Genomic DNA, 21,607 nt, shown 5'->3' with positions numbered 1-21,607 from the left:
ACCCAGTAAAAGATCGACAGTAATCGTAATGTGCGAAAAAATTTTTTGTGGACGCTTTTTTCGGACTTTTGAATATTTTCTAGCTGTGCAACATCTACGTATAATGTTCTCCAACACATTTTTCCATGATCTGAATGAGTGGAATGATGTAGGGTGTTGGAGAACAGTACTAGTAGACTTCTTTGAAAAATATTTAAGGCAAAAACAAAATGTTTTCGAGAAAAGCAATGAATCTCATGAAATATTCAAAACTTGTCTCAAGCTTTCGCTTGAAAAATGCTTAATATTTTTCAGATTTATTTTTACTTGCGAATACCTTTTATTCACGAATCACTTATATTTGCGCAAATCAAGGAAAAAATGTAAATTTTCTTACATTTCGGTTATTTTATTTTTATAGCCTTAATTGGCAGACTTTCCGTCCCAGAACAAAAAAACTCACATTTTTATTTCATTTCTATCAAATAGTTATTATAAAAAAAAATATCAGTTTAAATTTTTAAGCTTTAACAATACTCTGATTATCGTCGTACCTTTTCTTTCCACATTCTGCACAGCATTCACTTAGCCACAAGCATTTTCTCTGCCAATCGCACTGAACCATGAAATAGCATTGTGCCATTTTCTTCTAACTCCTTTAACGTTTTACTCCACGTCAAATAGATTCTTTAGCCAATTATGTGATGAGGTTAGTTGAGAATTCTCTTTTGACTGCAAATATATATATTTGTTTGTTTTTGGTTGCACTTTGTTAGAATTTTAAAACCCGCATTGAAGCAGTCAATCGACTAATTCTACACTGAAACATTGAAATATTTCTCTCTCTCACTCTGTGCGTGTGTGTTTGTGTGCGCATTAGTCTCAGTGTATATAGAGTTGTAATGAAGAAAATGTTGCGGTAAATTCTTGTAATATGCAGAGCGTGAAGGCAAGTGGCACAGAGTAGTCGAAGTTTTTACCTTATATAATGGCTTACCATATATTGAAATGCTTAAAGTATTGATGGAATTTTGCAGTAATTAGTGTGCAATTGCATGGAGTGGCAGAATTAATTTGATAGGGATTAGTAGAGGTGACAACAGTACACACAACCTCAATATACGAGTATATTGTTTTATATGAAGGATACCGAAATTTATTTTATTCGCAATTGCTGAATATAACGGGCGTAAGCAACCCTCCGTAAAATATTCGAAAAGGTAAAACTTTTTACGGGTTTTAGAGAGCAATTGCTTATATTTTGATCGGCCATTATAATACGGAAATCCTACAGAAGTTTAGCAGCATGATTTGTTGCTGTGAAAATATTCCTGATATCTTACAATTAAAAAAGTATAGTAATTTCATCGTCCTTCAAAAGAAAAAGCCTATTGGCTCCTAAGCTTCCTATAGCCTCTGGAAGTAGATGACAACGGTGCAAGTCATGATATTGAACTATAAGCGGAAATCTGAAGCTGGTGTAGAGATATCAGGCCTCGTTTCATTTTCAGATATTTCTCAGCTAATGCAGATTCTGATACAGATTTCCTGGCTAAGCCCTTTACAACTGTGGAATAGGACTATCGTGCTCTCGAGCTATGTCAAATATAGCGGAGTTATCTTTCATAAGAAACCAAGCTGGAGAAAAAACAATGAGAACAGAGCTTCTAAAGCCCTTCGAATCAGGAACTCCTGCCGATGAGCCATTGTCATTGTGGGATTTACGAACCCACATGGTCTATTTGCCCTACACAAGTGTCAACTGTCCAATACTAACATATGTTATTGTGTTGTGGTAGATGCAACGGGCCTGCTTGATTGGTATGGGCGCAATGAAAACTAAATCAACAGCGGCTCCGGAGGTAAAACTCAATATTCGGCCAATATACAGTCAAGTGAAGTACGTTGCAATACTTTCGGTCAATCGGCTCATGATTGTAGGCTATTCAGTAAGGCTCGACGTCATTACAGGCATGCAATTATACTCGAATTGTTAATGATCCAGAACTAAATTGGCAATGAAAGACAGAAAAAGACATCCAGGAGGACGATTTTCATTCTCCAGTAGATAAGAATGAAGCAATGTTTATCAACCGATGGATCAAAGGGATAAATAGAAACAAGCGGGCTTCTTTTGCAGTTATCCATACGTACAAGGTAGCTTCAAACTAAATGACTGCAATTTAGCCTTTCGGACCGAAATTCTTGACATAAAAGTGGGCGCCAAGTGGGCTTCTGCTCAAACGAGCAAGTTCATAAGCCTTCTATTGGAGAGCCAAGCAAGAATTAAGGCTATCCATAGCACCAATACTAAGTTGTTAGGTTCAACCAGTAGGCAATAACTAGTCACGCAATAGGTAACTCGGTTAATATCATCTGGGTACCCAAGTCATTGAGGAAAAAAAGGAATTGAAAAGCTGACGAGTTGACCCCTCGGGCACCGTTGGGAACACAATTCCACTAATCTTCTCCAGAACACACAGCTCCTTCAAAAGTTGTTTTAAGCAATGAACGTTTGAGGAACATATCTTGGAACACTAACAATGGAAAGAACATCACAAAGCTACTTTGTCGTAGTTGATGATGGACAATTCAAACAGCTTATATTTCTAAGCAAAAAAGAATTGGTTTATATTGTAGTGGTCAGTTCACTCACCTGAAAAATATCACCTTCAGAAGATTGCAAAAGTGGTTTCGACGGAATGCAGAGCATGTGCGATAGTTGATGAGACATTATCTTTGCGAATTCCCAGCCTTTAAACGTATGAGAAGGAAAATCTTCTACGATTCCCAATATTCCAACTTAACCACTGAGTAGCTGAGGTGGAAAAAACAGGATTTTTATGGAATCCATTAAGCTGATGAATAAGGTTTTATTTGGTTACCAACCGGAGACATAATGGGCCTAACGATGGACTAAAATCTTACGATGGTAATGAAGATATTGAAGCAATATAAACAAACGATCTAGGAGAGTGTGAAACCTCCCGAATAAAATTGATATCTTCTAGAAAAAATATAAATCTCATTTTTAATTCGTTTCAAAAAAAATTGCACAATTTCGTTGGATGGCTTGTTGTCATTTTAAGAATTATTTCACAATGCCACTCGCATAGAAATCCTTGTCTACATTGCTAAAAGAATGCAACAGTTCATGTTTACAAACATCACTTGAGCCGAATTTTTGAATTGGATTATTCGTCGTAGACAGACACTTAAACTTTATTTAAAGAAAATGTGGGTTGGAAGTTTTTAACAACTCCACGAATTGCGAGCACAGGTGGACGATTATTACAACCATAATTACGACTATTTTGATAATAAAATTCAATAATTTATAAACGTTGTTCTTACGTATATCTTTCGATGATGATTCCTATTGGTATCAAAGTAATAGCCTTGCATATTCAATTACTGTTAATTCAAATAAACTTTCGATATGAGCTGATGAATTTAAGTCTCCTTTAAGCAATTCGCGCACACCAAAATTCCACCAAAAAAATATGGTTATTGAAAAAATATGAAAAGAAATGCGAAATGCGAAATGCTGTGAAGCAACCGCAGAAAAACTAGTTTAAGTTAGCAACATATTAATCTTCTTTACCACAAGCACGAAGCCTTGACATTGTGCTACTAAATTGAAATTAATTCGGGGTTAAAATAACACACACAACTCCATGCCACCCAGCATACGAACAAGGCAAAAGGAAGCGCATTAGCGCAGATCAAGCGCTAGTTAAATACATATACACAAACACATACACACATACATAGACACATATATACAAATAAACATACAAAACCACATATCAGAGAACTTCATCCTTGCTGCTACCTCTCACATGTACAGCAACAAATTTCACATCTTCATTGAACGTCCTGACTACGTATGCATGTGTGTAGTTCGCTTGCGCTCGAAAGTGTGCTAAACGTACGGCTGCTTTACTGCTTAGCAACACCTTGACGTCACCGTACACCTTTTGCGCGCCACAAAGGAAACTCTTGTTGCCAGACGCGCTGCGCTGTCTGCCCGTTTTCCCCGTTTGTCCGCCTCTGCGACTCTCTGTCTGTTTGTTTGTGTGTTTGTTATGTTAGTCTGTATTTTTATAACGCAGCCTGTTAGTCTGTCTATATGTTAGTCTGCCTGCTAGTCTAGCAGCGCATAAGACCACTCGTCTGGCAGTTTCAATGTCTATCCGCCTGCCTTTGCTGACGTCGTTGCTTTGCAAGTCATGTGAATTGTCTGCTGGCACTCGGAACACGGCGCACGGCACTGCGGCGGATGAGTGACTTATGTCTGGCGTATAACAGCTTCAACGTTCTTCACGGCGGCACATTGTGTGCGACTGACTGAGTGAATGAATGAATGAATGGACCGAAAAAGCGAAGAAAGAAAGAGTCGCAACAAAAAATGAAAAGAAAAGAAAATGTGATTACCAAAACTAAGAGTGAATGCTGGCGCAAAATATGGCGAATAATAAAATGATGTGGAAAATTTGCAACATTGTAGCGCAGCAGGCGTGGAATAGTTGCAGCACACACACACACACACGACAGTTGTAGCAATGAAGGTGCGCTACAGGCGGCGTTGACGACAGTGAGGCAAAAAGTATATGTATGTATGTGAGTAACACGCAGATTCCCCAAAGGGTTAAGCTGGCCAGTTGACTGCGCTTTAAAGCAGCATGGACGCAGCAGACGGGATTAAAACAACTTAAATGCCTAGACCACAGCGAAAATATATATTATATTGTGTGTGTGTCGCGCACTTTTGCAAGTTTCCACACACGTTCGCACCTTAGCGCCTAAACCCGCGCCTCACGCGTCTCTACTTATGCATACACCTGCCATTTTGACGTCGGCATCTGCGTCGACATTGACTGCGCTGTCGCTCTCCTCACCATGTCTGCAGCAGCAATTGCTTCAACTGCTTAGCCTTGAAAAATTCAGCCTCTGCCACCGACTTTTCACACCAACACCACTGCGCTGCTGTGTGTTGCTATTGTTTTTGTTAGGCTCGCCAGCGCAGCTCTTGAAGGCAATCACATTGCGGAGCATTGTAGTCGCCCGGCGAGCAATGAAGTGTCTCGCAATAAAAGCGACAAGTTCAATATACGCTTGCCTTGCAAATAAATGCGAAGAAGAAGAAGCGCAAAAATAAACAGCAAAGTGCTCTGACAAATATGCAGCGAAACAAGCAATTATAGAGGAGCTGCTTGAAAGTCCTTTCGCTGCATGAGTGTAGGGATATTTTCGCATGTTTCATGAAGCATAAAAATATCCCTCGTGTATGCGCCGGCGTCAATTACAGCGTGCTCTTGCTTAAGCTCTCTCAATATATTCAACTCTCAAATTACTCTCACTTAACGTTTTCATTAAAATATTTTTTACTCTCTTTGCAGTTTGCTACACTCACGAAACGGATTGGCATGCTTGCTCAGCGCAACGTACGAAACACCTGAGCATATGGGCGAATTATAAACGAAAACTGTGAGTTCGTCTGTATTTGCCGAGTCGCTCATTTTTCGGCGGAGTTTGATGAAAGGCTACAGAACTCTGCGACAGCATAAACTCTCTGCTCTGCTCGTCGTTTTGCTTCCGCTAAATAGTCTTCACCGTTAATTTGCCGGTGTGCAAGTGCGCTCGTGAGCAACGATTCGTAAGTAAGCGAGCTGACTTTTCGCCGCAATTGTTATACTTTCAACACGGCGTTGCAGTGCCAATAAGACACTCGTTAATTTCTGTCGTATTTTCGCCGTACGCGAGTCGCGCTCGTGTGTTATTGCTGTTGTGGCGGTGTTAGTGCGCCGTTGGCACGTTTGATTAGTCGCTAGTGTGTTTATTTAATACAAATCCTGTCGCTCAGCGAACTCAGTTCGTGTTTGAATTTCGTGATGTGCGGTTATCAATTTGCGGCTGCTACGAGTCAGCAACAAAAAATCGTCTAAACGAAATATTCGTCGGTTATTGGACTTCAATGAAGGCCGAAAATACTCGTATACTTAGAAATGCGGTGATGAACGAAAATGATGTGTGGTTAAATATTTCAGAATGGAAATGATAACTCATTTGGCGTTTAGTAGTTGAAAACAGAGTTAAAAGCAATTGAGTATGCTGGCATAACTTGCAACTTGCAACATTAAGAGAAACGAAAAAAAAACAAAAGAAAACGTAAAAAAAATAAACAGTAAAGAAAAACATAATCAACGGCAAATCTTCGTCATTATTGATAAAAAAATAATATTAAACATAACAAACGCTCAAATACCAAATCAAGTGCTCAAATTATTCAGAATTTGATTGAAAATTTATAAAAAAAAAAAAATATTTTGGAAAAAGTTTAAAAATTAATATTGTGCATAAATTCAAGTGTAAAAATAGCTTAGCACAAAAATTTGTTCAAAAAATTTAATCATAAAGCAGTGCTGGTAAATTTGTGTTACCTTAAGGAAATATTTGTTTGTGAAAAATGTGCTCAAAACACAGCTGGCACAACGGTGCGGCATGCACGGCCGTGTCGCGTTTGCTCACCTCCATAATACTGTTAGCTCTTGTGGATTACGCCTATTCGGATTATGAAAATACATGGAATTTATATTATGAACAACCTTGTTGTTTGCGTACACCCAACGTGCATCACATACGACATCATAAAGGTGAGTCAAGTTGCAAGAAGTTCAAAGTTGTAGGAAGGTAGTGAAATATGGGTGTAAAAAATAGAAGTTGAGCAAAAAAAAATTGGAGACTGTAAGAGATTTTCGCTAAACACTAAGGACAATACTCCAAAAACAAGGCATAGTCATATGGCAATAGCGCGCTTCTAGGCGCAAATGCGCGAATATGCGAATTGAGCTGATGCAGCTAATTTTGCCAGCATAGCCTTTATTTTTGTTTTTTTTCTGTTTGTTAAACAAACCTTGCGGTAGGTAAGGGAGTTTACATGCCAATCAAGGTGTTAGATATGTAGTGGAAGCTTGAAAAATTTTGGTTTGTGAAATGTGATTATTAAAAGTTTTATTTTATTTTCTTTAAAAAGGAATGAAATGTTTCAAACAAGTATAGTTTAGTTCATTAAATTTTGCATATGAAAGTTACCAGCTTATACTAGGTCATAGTTATAGTTATATTATTTTAAAACCAAACGAGAATTTTGTTTTATATAATTTTATAATAAGAAAAATATACTTTCAAGACTTAACATGGTTGAAAATAAAACACAGTTAAAATTATATTTTTTTCTTCGTGCTGGTAGCTATGTAGATTTTGAAGAACATATTAGTAGTCCATCTTAAATAGAGCAGCTGTTGTGATTATTACTGTGATTTGGTGAAATTATTGTATTTAATAATAAAAAAAAATAAAAATATTTTTTATACGACCATAGAAAGTAGTAGCCACGAAATTGTTGTAGATATAGTCACCGACAATAGTAAAAATTATTATATATTTTTAATTCAGAATTGATATAACCATAGGTTTAGGCTAGATTAAGAGGTCGATCCGAACAAAGATCTCTCTTAGATAGCTTATTACTAATCATAGGGATACTACAAATTAATTTGGCATCTTGTAGGAAGAGTTTACTTAAGTCTATCTTTATAGGCAGAGCTGCATATATCGATAGTTAAAGCACCATTACAGTGTCTTATGTTTTAATTCAATGGAATTTATGGAAGAACACTCTTAAGAGTATTTTACATTTTTTTATTAAAAAAAGTTAATAAGCTGAGCGCTTTAATCCATTAGTAAGCAGGCAAAAATTAAGTAAGTTTAGAACCTTAGATGCCACTTTTATGTTTTTACATAATTTATAAGGAGTTATCTTCTAATTTAAAAAAAAATTTCCTCCAAAGCATCTGCTTGGTACTGGATATCCCATAACGTCACCTAAAATACAAAATAAGGTTTCATAACTTTACAAGTCAAGAAAAAACGATGTAAAAGAAACCACTCATATTGAACAAAATGTGAGTTTTCTTTGTAAAATAGTTACATATTGGTTATATCTGAGAGCAGAAGGTGAAAATTTTATGCCACATGTATGTCAGATGCATTCTGAATCATAAGCAATAAAAACTCAATTTCGAATTTTTTGCTGATAGGTTGTTTTGCATTTTAAGTGAGTAAATATTATATATATGTGTCATCCCAACCAAAGTTACCGTTAAAACGTTTTTTCCGTGTTCTTTGAGACAAACATAGTGAACATGTTCTTTCTTATTTTCGTATTCCATTGTAAAAATAACTAGCTGGCCTAATATTGACGAGTTCTTCCCAACTTGCCAATAAGATATACTTTGAATTTATTCCATTTTTTTATAAAAAAAAAGGGTACATTCCCATAAAAAAACAAATTTTTCTTTCTCTTTGTTTCAGTGTGGAATAAATTTTGCAAAGATAGTAGTACTTCAATTTTGGTCGTCTTAACATCACCGTCCTACCGTCAATGTTTCGGATGTCTAAACTGTTTAGAAAATTTACGTACTATAAAATTATTTTAAAAGTGTTTTTTTTGCCATTCCATTATACAGCTTAAAGTAAGAGTAATCACTTTCATGCATATTTTAAATAATAAGTGTTTAGTTCTTCTGAATTCATACCTATATAATATATATTGTAAGAAGATTTGACGTATTCAAGGCCAATCGTTTCTACGTCAGAAATTTCATGAATAAGTAGACATATTATAAATTTGAAGTTTAGATAGTGAAGCCTACTGACTAAGTGCTAATTTTTTGTATGAACTATAGTAAAGAAATATAATACATATGCGAGTGAGTTCAGAGCACTCCTTTTCAGTACTGGCATAAGTTAACCATTTTACGAGCCATTGCTATACGAAAAACAAAGTTAAGATAAGTCAAGATAATTGCTCTGCAGTTTTAAAAAATCAAGAAACTGTATGTTAAGTTTTTTGAAATTGAATTTGCTGTTAGAAGAAAAAATTTGAATATTGGAAAAGTTAAATAAATCATTATGTCATTGGCTAATGTAGTATTTTTTCATACCCAGGTGATTTCAGATGACAATGGTCTGTATTTAAAAAGAAAAAAAGCTATAATACCTTTCAAAACAAAAAAAAAAAATGCAATGTGAAAACTTGATTTTGATCGTTCAGTTTGTATGTAAGCTATATGCTATAGTGGTTTATTCTGAATAATTTCTACGGAAATTATGCCATTGCTTTGAAAATAATCCATGAAAATTTCGTGAAGATTTCTTGTGAAACAAAAAAGTCTTCTATACAAGGACTGGGTTTTATTGAACAGTTTGCATAACAACTATATGGTAAAGTGGCTCGGTTCGGTTCGATTCGGATTTCTTTTCCAGAACACAAATCAAGAAGTAATTAAGAAAACGAGATAAAATTTTCCAATATTAATTTCTTTAAAGTGTGCCATTTTATGATCAAAAATGTACCAAATCCAAGTAAAACTGTTCAAGCCTTTAGGTACCGAATATGTGAGCCCCATTATCTGTAGTTGACGTTTGACCGAAAACATCGTTCAATGTATGCGATATACAATTAAAATTCAGTGGAAATCCTCTTCTGATAATAATTCTGTGCATCAAAAATTAGTTGAATTCTTCTTTGAGCTACCATATACTTTAAAAAAAGATTTTCGAATTTCTGGCGGGCTTTATACTGGATAAATCGGTCAATTTTTCTAATATCTCAATGAAAACTACCGAACATGTTTTACACATAACAGTATATATTTGCGCCTAAATAAATAAAATGGAGCGAAAGCCCCAGAGTAGTCATACGACTATTACCAGAACAGGTACCTCAATGAAACCCAGACAAAATTTTGTTAGTATTTGGCATCACAATAGTTATTAGTTAAAATCGATCGATAAAGCCTCAACTCCCACATATTACATATCGTCACTTAAAATATGAAACAACGTATCATCAAACAGATCGAAAATGAATTTTTTTATTGCTTACTATTCATTAAAGTATCTTACATATATGTCCCATACAATTTTCAGCTTCCGTTTTCAGATCTGAGTGTTTTCAATCTGAGTGTTTTTTATTATAATACATCATTTTTCCTGTCAACTTATGAAAAGTGATTTTACGTTATTTTGCATTTTAGGTGACGATAAATGATTTTCCTTTTTATATTATACCTCATGTCGAATATGTATGTCGGGCAATGTATAAGTTATATATGTATACTTAAAATGCTTAGATTCCGATCCTCTGATTGAGATTTTATGCCTTAATATATTTCCCTGGCTTTGATTCCTTTAAGTTGTAAGAGTATAAAAGTTTGAATCCACCCGAACTTAGCCTTCCTTACTTGTTTAAATTTATTAACTCGCATTTTAGTTCTTAAAAAGCAATCAGTCACTCTGCAAAAGTTTTTGAGGCAAAATTTACCTTTTGTGTTCTACTAATTTCTACAAATTTCAAATAATTGTGGTCCACAACCTTTCATGCAAAATTATCTCAAAACCGCAAGAACTACTTGTATAGTAAGTATATAAATGTAAAATAACGTATCATCAAAAAAAACCGAAATTGAGACTTTTTATTGCTTGCGGTTCTCTACATCATGTTATAAATATATAGCATTATATTTTCAGGTACTGCTGACAGAAATAACCAATATATAACCATAGATAGTGTAGCTTGCCAATAGTGACAGAATTTTTCCAAGCCGTCAAGTAGTTTCTGAGCCAATTTATATCAAACAAAAACAATCAAATATTTACTTTTTATACTAGTATAGTATATATACCGTTTATGTGCTCCCAAACGAAGTCAAAACCTTTAAAAGAGTTTTTTTAATGTGAGGAGGATAGTAATAAGAACGGAGAAATCCATTGTTTGTCAAAGATTTCTGCGGAAACAGTTAATATGTGCATCTTTTAGATCATAAAAATAAAAAAACACTACAATTAAATCTTTATGACCAAAAATTATTGGATAACTGAAAGCGAGGGTCTCCATCGGTATAACAAACTACCATAATTCAATTCTTATACATATATCCCTGACTTATTTACCGTAGCACTTTTCTACTTCCATCTCTATTTTAAATTGATTTTTTGTATCTTATAGTCCTTGCTGGAACCAGAGCTCCTTAATAAACCAAAGGATTTAAATTTTTCTTCTATCTACACTATCTAGTATTACCCTAGAAAGTACTCTTTCTGTTCTGCTTGCCAATTCTGTTTCAATTTGCACAAATCTTTTGTTTAGCATTTGCTTAAGCAGTTTGTTGGTCTTACAATTTGAGGCGAATATATTTTTATCGTAAGCGTTTTTCTTTTCAATTTTGCCAAAATTTATCTTTGTTGTTCGGTTTCAGCGCTTATTGGCATTGTTCATTGTGCAATTCAGCTCGAAACACAGCGTGTGCGCCAGCTCAGTGTAAATCGCTTAGCAAAATTATTTTACTTTAAGCCGCTTTTGCTATTATTTCTATGGCATTGTTTTCCACGCCCACATTTCGGCAACGCGTTGCCCTGACAACACGCACAGCTGCTGGCGCTGCCTCTGCCTCTGCGTCGCCCAAATACTCGTTCATTCGTCCTTCTACTTTCTTTGTGCGGTTTAGTGTTTCATTTGTCTTTCGAAATTGTTTCTCATCTTGTAGTTCGCTGTTGTTGTTCATGTATTTCTATTTAGCCGCAATGCTTTTCTTTCGCCTTTTACAAGTTTCACCCATTCACCCCACCTGCTCCACGTGCTTCGCAATCTTTTACCGCTCGCTTACTGGCCCTCTTGCTGCGCGCAGCGCTTGTCTTGAAACAACTATTGCTTTAGACGATTTTGGCTGCCTAGTAAAGGCTAACAACAAGCACAACAACAACCTGCAGCTTCAGTTGTAAGTTGTTGCAGGTTTATTGAGTTCTTGCACAGTTTTACTATCAACTTTTTGACCAGTTTTCTTGCTTTCTTCGCCCAGTCTGCGCTTCGTGTGCGCACCTCGTGTGCGTCTTCGTTAGTGCTGACTGGCTACAAAATTAAAAAGTTTTTGTTTGTTCTGATTTTTTGAATTTTTCTTGCCTCAGCATAGACATTCATATTCTTATATTCTTTCTTGCTGCTTTTCCTCCTTTGGTTATATACATAATTGGACTTTGAAGTTTTCGCTATTAGGGTCTAATTAGTTTTCAAGTGTTGTTTTTATGGACTCAAAGTTTCCGATTTTTTTTGTGCTCTTGCCACAAGACGCGCCTTTCATTTCTTTGCTGCAGCAGCGCGTCGTGATGCACAAAGTTGCTAAGATTTCCGGCTGTTGATAAGTTGAAAGTTGAGATTTCTTATTTTTTGGGGTTAATTTTGCAATTTATTCGCTGGCATTTTCGCTTTCGCTCGGCAGGTCCGCGCGATGCTTGCCCGTTTGGCTGGCCATCATCATTGACTCCTCTAATTATGTTTCAGTTAATATTGAAAATATACTTTTTTGCGCTGTTATGTAAATATGTGTGTGTGTCTGCGTGCCTTTAGTTTTGTTCAACCCTTTGGCATGCCTTTTGAGGCGCAGATTTGTCAAGGAATTTGCTTTCTTCGGAAGTAGCTATTAAGAGCGTAAAGGAATGAGTGTAAAGAATGAGTAGTGTTCGTGGGTTATTCAGAGTATAATTAAGCAAATTCTTGAAATGGAAACTTCTTTCAGGCTTTTGCTTTTACAAATGTTGCGAAGGCAGGAATTTTTAATTGACAGTTCGCTTGAAATGTTGCTAGCTGTACAAAATTTAATTCAAAAGAAATTTTTTATTAGGTTTTGTATAGATAATATAATATTGACTAAAAAACTAAGTAAAGTTGATTATTTTATTTTTAAATTATTTTCATATCTGTAGATAATAAAAAAAATAGGGCTGATAAGTAATTTATTTTTTTTGTCGAGAAAAAAAGTTGTGCTTTAATGCTTGGCTTTTGAAAAAATATTACTTAACCAATCAACATTCCTTCCCGATATTAAATTAAACCATTTTCAAAATCTGAATTCTTCAGTTTAGAAGCTTTAATTTTTAAAATGGCATGCTTTTAAGACTTTCTTTGTGTTTGAAGAGAAAACGAAACCAAACCTATTTCCAACTCAAGATTCTCCCACGGAACCACTAGATAAGGTATTACTTCGTAGGAGTGACAAGACATTTTCCGTCTCCTCTGTGGCATGGAAGAACTGACGCCTATTCTGCTGAACTGTCTTGGTAAAAAAGGGTCTATATCTTGATTTTGATTGGGAAATTTATATGACAGCTTGTCTAGTGGTGCAAAATCGGCGAAAGCTTTTGGTGAGAAAAGGACGTGTACGAAATTTCAGACCGATATCTCAAAAAAATGATAGACTATATACAAACAATCAAATGGATATGGCTAAATTCGACGTTTCCTTTGGATATCATGGCAAGCTTAGTATACTCCGTTCAGAGTATAATTAAGTACCGAGTTTTAAGGGGTCAGTTTAAATCTTGTTTCTTTGACATTTTTTTATTTCATAGAATTTTTTACAATTTTTTCTACAATTGAACTTTTGAGGTATATTATGAGGTATACGTGGAGTACATAAACAGATTTTTTCGGAATTTTATTATGACATCTGTCGGAGAAATGGCTGGGTGAATGAGATGTTTTTTCACTGGCGGATACGATTTCTCATGTCTGGTACACAAAACCCAATTTATTCTTGAAAAGTACGTGAATGGTTATTGTCCTTATTAGAGTCATGAAAAAATGTTGTTAAATAAAAAAGTAATTAATGTTATTTTTTTTTTTAATTCTTTTCCATATTTTTTTACATAAATTTTGTCATAGCATTGTCAATAAATTATAAAAAATTATGAATCTAGTAGGGACGATAGGTAGTCGTTTTGTGAACATTTAAAAAAATTAAGCAAATCAGTTGAGTAGTTCGACCGGAATCATGTCCAGTTTAAAAAAGTCTGTTTTGAGAAAAACGCGTTTAAAGTTTGAGGTGTGCACCGAACGTTGAGCGGTATTATTATTTTTGTTCATAGTAAATGTAAGACATGTACGCTACAGGGAGTTTATAAAAAATTTGTTTAGTCTTAAAAAAAAAACATTTCTCTACGAAAGACAGCAGAGAAGTATTGCGCATAGGTTAGAGGAAGTGATATCACAAGGTTGCATCGCAAGTCCTCCAGTCTGATTAAAAAACTACAAAGTTTTTTTCAATTTGCTACTCTCTTACATTGGCGAGTATAAAACAGCGTTTATTTCAACAATTTATTGTTTGAAATTTCCGCTTTGTTCTTACAACCAATAACACTATTTAGGTTGGCTTATTATTAATATGTGAAAAGTTGGAAATAGATATTTTTTAGATATAGATATAGATAGATATAGATATAGATATAGATATAGATAGAGATACTATTTTATTTATAGATTATTTTATAGATATAGATATAGAGATAATATAGATATAGATATAGTATATATATATTCTGACAAATAATAAGATATGTATTAATATTTTGATTAACTTTCATTCGATGTTAAATTAAAAAATTATTGTTTCAAAGCTTTCATTTTAATCGCATGATTTTTAGACTTTCTTTATTTTTCAATATACACCAAAAAAATAATTCGAAAAACAAAAAAATGGTATTACTTCAAAGCGCAGTGAAAAAACTTTCATCCATCTCACCCGATTAAAAAAAATAATTTTCCTCGGTATCGAAAAAATGGTATAAGTAGCTTGGTTTTGATTTATACCTTATCTATACTTTTATTTTTCGACTTCTACTTTCTACCAATATTCAATAAAAATATAAAAATCTAATTAAAATTGAAAACAAATTCAATTAAAAAACCTTAAACAAACTAAAAATTGTTAAAAAGAACAATGCTTTAAAATAATTTAAAAACTTTTTCTGAACGCCGCAAAGTATGCAACAAAAATTAAGCAGCAAAAAATAGCAATAATATTATTAAAGCCATAATTAATTGCCCTACATCAGCAACTATCCGAACAGCATAACTAGTTGCTACTTAACAGCTAAGCAATATACACACGCACACATCCATACACACACAACTGCCAGCAAGTGTGCTTGTTTACATGTGCGTGTGCGCTGGAGCGCCATTACAGCACACTTGTGCCACAAATTGGCGGTATGCAGGTGTGCAGAACTGGAGCGCGAGTAAAACTTTCGCATAGCAGATGTTAATCACCTTAATAAATGTGCTGTATAACAGTGAGCTATGAGTTGGCGCGCAATAAAAACAAACCTAACGGTATAATATGAAAAACTGCAGATAGAAAATAAATGAGTGCAAAGCAGCAACACCACACAACTACACAGACAGCGTCGACTAATGACTGACTACATGTCGATTTGGCAGACGCCCCAGAGAATCGGAAAATTAAGTAGCAGCAAATGATAGAACAAAAAATAAATTAAAGAAAAAACATTAAAAAATGTTAAAAAACGGTAAATTAAAATTGCAGTAAAAAATAAATAAAAAGAATAAGCGAGTGAAATAGCACTCGACAGCAATGGATAGTGGAGCGAGCGAACAGCGCGCGCGCTCCGCGGCCTTCGCAGGTGCCTGGCTGTTGGCTGTTAGCTCTTGGCTGTTGGCCGTTAGCGTAATAAGCGCTTACGTTAACTACATAGTAGCGCAGCCGTATTGCCGTGAGTGGAAGTTGGCACGCTATGCTCATGCTGGCGCATCAAACTTGGACAAACTTTGGGTTTTTATGCGACTTTTCAGTGCAATTACAGCTTAAATTGTTGGTTAATTACGCGTTCACGTTTATTTTCGTGTGTGTGTGTGTGTGTAAATTTGTGTGCGTGTATGTGTGAGTTACCCGCTACCCGCCCATTTGCTACACTTTAGCGTATTTTTTATTTACTTTTTTATTTCTTTTTCATGTTCTTTTGCTGTTTTTTTGGCCTGTGCCACTAGCGAGCGTCGCACACACACACACGCATACTTGCAATACACACGCACAGCCATTAAACTACTTTGTATGCAATTGTGTGTGCGTTTTTGTGTAAGCAGTTGCGGTTCGTTGTTGAAGTTTGCTGCCGGCGGTCGCCGCACTCAAGCGCTTCTGTTGCTGCCGCTGACGTCGCCATGTTTCGTTGGCGTTTTAATTGCTGCTGGTGCTGCTGGTCCATAAGAACAACACAAGCAATAAAAAACCTAACTTAAGCATATTTACTTGTATACCATGTATATGTATATTTTTGTACATCACCACCTGCGCGCACGCTACAGTGCCGCAAATACTCGCTCCTTCGCGTGCGGTGGCACTCAGCTTTTCGCTCAGCAAAGTTTCCCAACCCAACCGAGAGAGTTGCTGTGGCGCTTTGTATATTGCCACTTACGCGGCGTGGCATGCCAGTCAGTCTTGCAGCCAGCACCTGGTCGTTGTCCGCGGCAGGTAAAAGTTTTTTATTGAAAACTTTTGCGTTTCCTTTTTTTTCGGTGGCATCGTTCGCCGCTGGTAGTTAACTCTTTGCGTTCGTTTATTCATTTTTTTTTGTAATTTTTGGGTTACTCACGCAGTGGCTGTGGCGGCGGCGACGTGACTTACTACAAGAAATGAACACAACTATTTAGTAATGAAATTGCCGTGTCCAAGGTGCAAGTGAAATTGTTCTGCAGATAACAGTGGCGCGTAACTGAAGAAATATTAGAAAAAATTGGTTGGTAAATAGTTTTAGAAAGGAAAGAGCGTTACTTAGTCAGATTTATTTGTCCATTCATATTTATATGCGTATTCCTTTTGATCAAAAGTGACCCGGACTGACCAAAAGTGAATGCTTTTATGTATTGTGTTATACATTACTGCCTTCAAAATTTCAATTTATTATAAACAATTAAAAAAACTTTCCGGAAAAGCATATTATATAACAGTACTTACGTCGCTTATCAATAGCGCCATCTGGGTTTTCATGCTAGTATTTATTATTAATACAATTTTTATCTCGAATCAGTCCCTCACTTTTTGACATATCGATCACACATTCTCTTCACCACAAGAAGCCGCTCATTTGTCGGAACATCCGATTTTGGACCACTATAGAATGTAACTGCCATACAAACTCAAGTCCTTGTAGGGAAAACTATCTAATTCGACATGTCATCGTTACAAAATTTGGTATATAATATTATATAAGATATTGCAACACCTCTGAAGACATTGTTCTGATCGGACAACTATAACACAGAGCTGTTATACTGTCTGGTTCATCAACCCATTCACTTGTATGGAAAACTCTTTATTTTTACATAACAGATTTTTATCCATTTACGTTAGGTTAGGTTAATATGGTAGGCCTTTAAGCCACCTATAGATGAATTTGGTCTTTTGCAATACCAGATGGAGTTCAGCTGCTAAGTTCAAGAGGAGTAGTCATCCTTTAGGATACCTGTGCTTGATGCGAATTTTAACAGAGTCTATTAAGTCTCTTTTTGGGATATCTTTGACGAAAAGTAATGTAATTTCTTTATATTTGTTACTAGGAACTAACAAGTCATTCAATTCTCTTATCTAATAATCCAAGGATACAATTAGAAGCGACTACCTACCGATTGCACGAATAATTATCAAAAAAAGAGTCTTAATGTTTCTTCTTCTCTAGTATAGTATAAAGTGGAATTGTGGCACAAGAAAAATCAACGAATTATTGCTGATTTATGAAGATTTTTGTCAAGTAATGCAGTGGCAATCTTGACAAATATAAAGAGAAAGCGAGCAGCGCTTTTCCCCACACGTATAACGTGTGACGTAACGTAAACAGAAACAGAAACAGAAAATAATGTAAACAGACCAAGCCGATATTTGGTTTTTTTGTTGCCTATAAATTTTTGATATAAGCCGCGGACACAGAAATTTAAAACACTCAGGAGTTTTTAGATAAAGGCAGTTGGTTTCTTTGATTATCGTAAGGGATCGGTTCCTCAGTGAGACTACTACATATTTCACTGGTCAAACGAAAGTTTTTTATTCCATTATTGAACATGAAGCACTAACATCTTAAGGAATGTTAACGATCATTTTTTCTCAATATTCTAGCAATTTACAGCTTTTGCCATCTGGTCATACCGATTCAGTTATCAAGAAACGAGTTTTCTCGTGATGACACAGCAAGAAAAATGTTGATAAATTGCCAATTTCGATCTGCTTTGCCAAATGAACTGAATGGGGGTGTAAATTTTTCTGACCTATCTCCATTTTTACAGTTCCTCACATTAGTTTAGGACCGTATTCTTCCGAACCTCAAATTTGAGTTCGGAAAAGCTTTCCAAATCTTCAACTAACCATTTACTTTGCTTAATAGCCATTCGAACACCAAACACTGTACAACTCTGCTGAGCACACCTTCACTTATATACAAAATATATATGTATAAACACATTTTTGTCTACTTTTACAATTTGCGCCACCTCACCTTTCGCCCTGGTCGCCGCACTAAGTTATAAGGCAAACATTTGTCTTGAGTTTATCGTTCTCGCACCCGTTGCAGAGCAATTTTGAAATAACGATATCACCTTGTTGCTGTTGTTGTGTACTCGCTTCTTATTACACTTGTTATGCCAGGGCTTGTTTTGTGTTGTTGCTGTTTTTGTTGCTGGCGATACATTTTGTACACATTGTATGCGTTCACAGCGACGCCGAGTGCGTGCCGCAGCCGCAAAATATCGCCAGCCAGCGTCGGCGCTGTGTACGTGCGTCTACGCGTTTATATATGTATGTATGTAAGTAATACATAGGTTTTGGCGGTTTTGGAAAAGTTTTTATCCTTCTTTGCAGTAGCGCTTAGCTTTATGTCCCTACGCAGCAACACTTTGCCACCTTTTTCAAGGTTTACTTGTTGTTTGGCGAATTTGTTTTGTTTGTTCGGCCGGTCGGGCGATCGGCTCGTCGGTCGTCTGCGCGGTCGGTTGGGGTTTTAAAGTTTTTCTGCGCTTTTCGTGGCCTTTTTTGGCTTATTTATTTTTATTTTTTCTTTTTCAGCTAGTTTTTATTATTGTTCATCGAGTTTACTTATATACTTTTTATGTGTTGCTTGTTGTTGCCTCGTCGGCGTGGGTTCCACCGCTTGGCCCCGACCTAAGATTGGCTATTAAAGTTTTGCTTGTTTTTCTTTAATTAACAGCGTAAACATTTTAATATTTTTTCACTTTCCGTCTGCCCCGCGCTGTTGCTTCGGACGCGCTTATTGCCGGAGGATATTCTTTTTAAGGTCTTGCAACACGCTTGAATGGTTTGGGTGGCTTTTAATACATTTGCTTTTGGCTTATTTTTATGGAAATTCGTTGTTGTCATTATTGTTGTTGTTCGTTAAAGTAATCTTATACTGAGAACGCTCAAGTCAGTGCAGCCCACAATTTTAATTCCCACACTCTTTTTTAAGAGATTTCCTTTAACTTAAATTTCGGTTGAAAATATTTTCTTCAGCTTTCAATATAGACCTGCTTTGTTGTTGTGGTTTTTCTTGGTCAGCTGGTATTTTGGGTTTTGTCTTGCGGTTTCTTTTCTAACCAACATTTACTTTAATAACCTTTCCACGCACACATATCGAGGCAAAAACTTGTTTTGTACCCGCTGTGCTCTCCACAGTCTCGGGTCAACCGCGCCTAGGGAGCTATTTCCGTTTTTCGTTAGTGTGATTTTTTCTTCTCATTTTCGCATTTTTCATTTCAGTTAACCAATATTAGCCAACATCGTTTGTTTATAGCATAGTTGTCCGTTTTTGGCGTTGTTTGATAACACTCTTTGCTTGTTGTTGTTGCTTTCGTCTACTAGCTGCATTGTCGGGTTTCTTTATTTAGTGTCGTGGCGTGTGTAATTAACACAAATACCGACATGGCAATTAAGTGTTAAGGATATTAAGAGTACAAGATTTTTTCGACTCTCCTTGCCACTAACTTTGCTATTGTTTTTGTTAATTTTAAGTCTGTGCGCGGTTTAATGTTTTAAGTTTCAGACAGCGTCTTCGAACAACTGGGGATTTAATTTTATTTCAGTTTAATGTCTTCTCTTTTAAGAAGTTTACGAAATTAGTATATTTTTTTGTGTATAGAAATTAATGAGACTGGGGAGAAGACGAGTGGATAGAGCTGGGGTATAAAATATACACATAATTACTACGATGTCTCATTTCAAAAATAAATTTAAGATTAGAGACGATCAAATAACTTGTTAAGTTCAATTATTTAAGCTAAAATGATTTTTTTGTAAAAAAGAGGTTGCCACCTGTTCAAAAATTTAAAATATTTGTTCGTCATTTAAAATACATATGACGTTTTTTTTATTAAAATTTAGATGTTGAATAATATTTTCTACAATTTTTTTTTTCAAAGAGTTGCCACTTTTGCCAATTTACATAAGTGTAAAAAAAGTTTATAAAAACAATGTATATAAAACTATGTTCAATTAAAAAGTAATATCGAGATTAAAAAGCTCTGATATCAAATATCTGCTGACAATTTTTTGAATAGAGTTGCCATATAACAAAATCTTTATTTACCTGTAAGAGTTACAGATTTTAACACTGTTCTACTTTAATCAGGTAAAATAATAAACTCTTAATATATACATACATACATACCTACGCACAAATTGTAGTTACATAACTATTTTATAATTTTGACATCAAACTATTTAATGAAAGAGTTGCCAACGGTTCATGAATAATATTTTGAAAAATAACGAAAATAAGTAACACAAAGAGGGTTATGTATGGAAATTATTTAAAAAAATTTATAAATAAAAATAATTTTATCAGAGTTGCCACCTAAAAAAAATTATTTACTGTAATTACTTGCTTCTATGTTACTTATGTTATGATATATAACTAAAAATGAAAATTTAAAAAACAAAAATTTTTAAAGGGTGGCAACCTCCCTTTTATATATCCTTTTATGCATCTTTACAAAATATAATCGAAGAAAAGTTAGTAACACAAAGTGGGTTACACCTTATTATTTAATTATTTAAAACAAAGCAGAAATAAAAGTTATTTTATGAGAGTTGCCACCTAAAAAAATTATTTACCGCAATAACTTGCTTCTATGGTACTTATGTTATGATAAATAACTGGAAAATGAAAATTAAAAAAAACAAAAATTTTTAAAGGGTGGCAACCTCCCTTTTTTATGTATCTTTTTCAAAATGTAATCGAAGAAAGTTAGTATTGTCTTAAAAATAATTTCGCTCCAGCTGAGAAATTTGTATATTTCATTATTAGCAACTTGTCTTTGGAAATAATGTTGCCACTTAAATACTTAAAAAGAAAATTGAATATAATATTATTATATAACGATATGGGTGCAATCATGTCGATACATTTACAGTTTGAGTAAGCAAACATAAAAAACGCATACGCATAATGCTGCATAATTAAAGCTATACTGATAGAGTTGCCACATGTTTCACCAATAAATAGTTCAACGTTTATCAGGGAAGCATTTTTTCAAATTTTAAATTTAAAATAAATAAAAACTATTTTCATGTAGCTTGAAAAAAAATTGTGGAACGAAGTTGCCATCTAACAAAAAATAAACATAAAATATCAAAAAAAAAAAATAAAAATTTTTCAAAAAACTATACGCCTGTTTTAATACCTTAAATTAAAACAATTTTTTTACAACAAGGAAAACAATAAACATCTCTTT

General features: G+C 34.9%; 1 protein-coding gene across 2 annotated transcripts in view; it reads left to right on the top strand.

Annotated features, from left to right (window-relative positions):
* Positions 1 to 21,607, top strand: part of LOC105227319 (semaphorin-2A) — a 237,932-nt gene that overhangs the window by 69,555 nt on the left and 146,770 nt on the right. For both annotated transcript variants that reach the window (XM_049452246.1, XM_049452245.1), the window contains exon 2: positions 5,382 to 6,635. In XM_049452246.1, coding sequence (XP_049308203.1) covers positions 6,449 to 6,635 — 187 coding nt within the window. In that variant the 5' untranslated portion in view covers positions 5,382 to 6,448. The remainder of the gene's footprint in view (positions 1 to 5,381; positions 6,636 to 21,607) is intronic.

Source organism: Bactrocera dorsalis, chromosome 3 (genome assembly GCF_023373825.1).
Source record: "Bactrocera dorsalis isolate Fly_Bdor chromosome 3, ASM2337382v1, whole genome shotgun sequence".
Taxonomy (NCBI): domain Eukaryota; kingdom Metazoa; phylum Arthropoda; class Insecta; order Diptera; family Tephritidae; genus Bactrocera; species Bactrocera dorsalis.
This window is presented reverse-complemented; position numbering and strand designations above follow the sequence as displayed.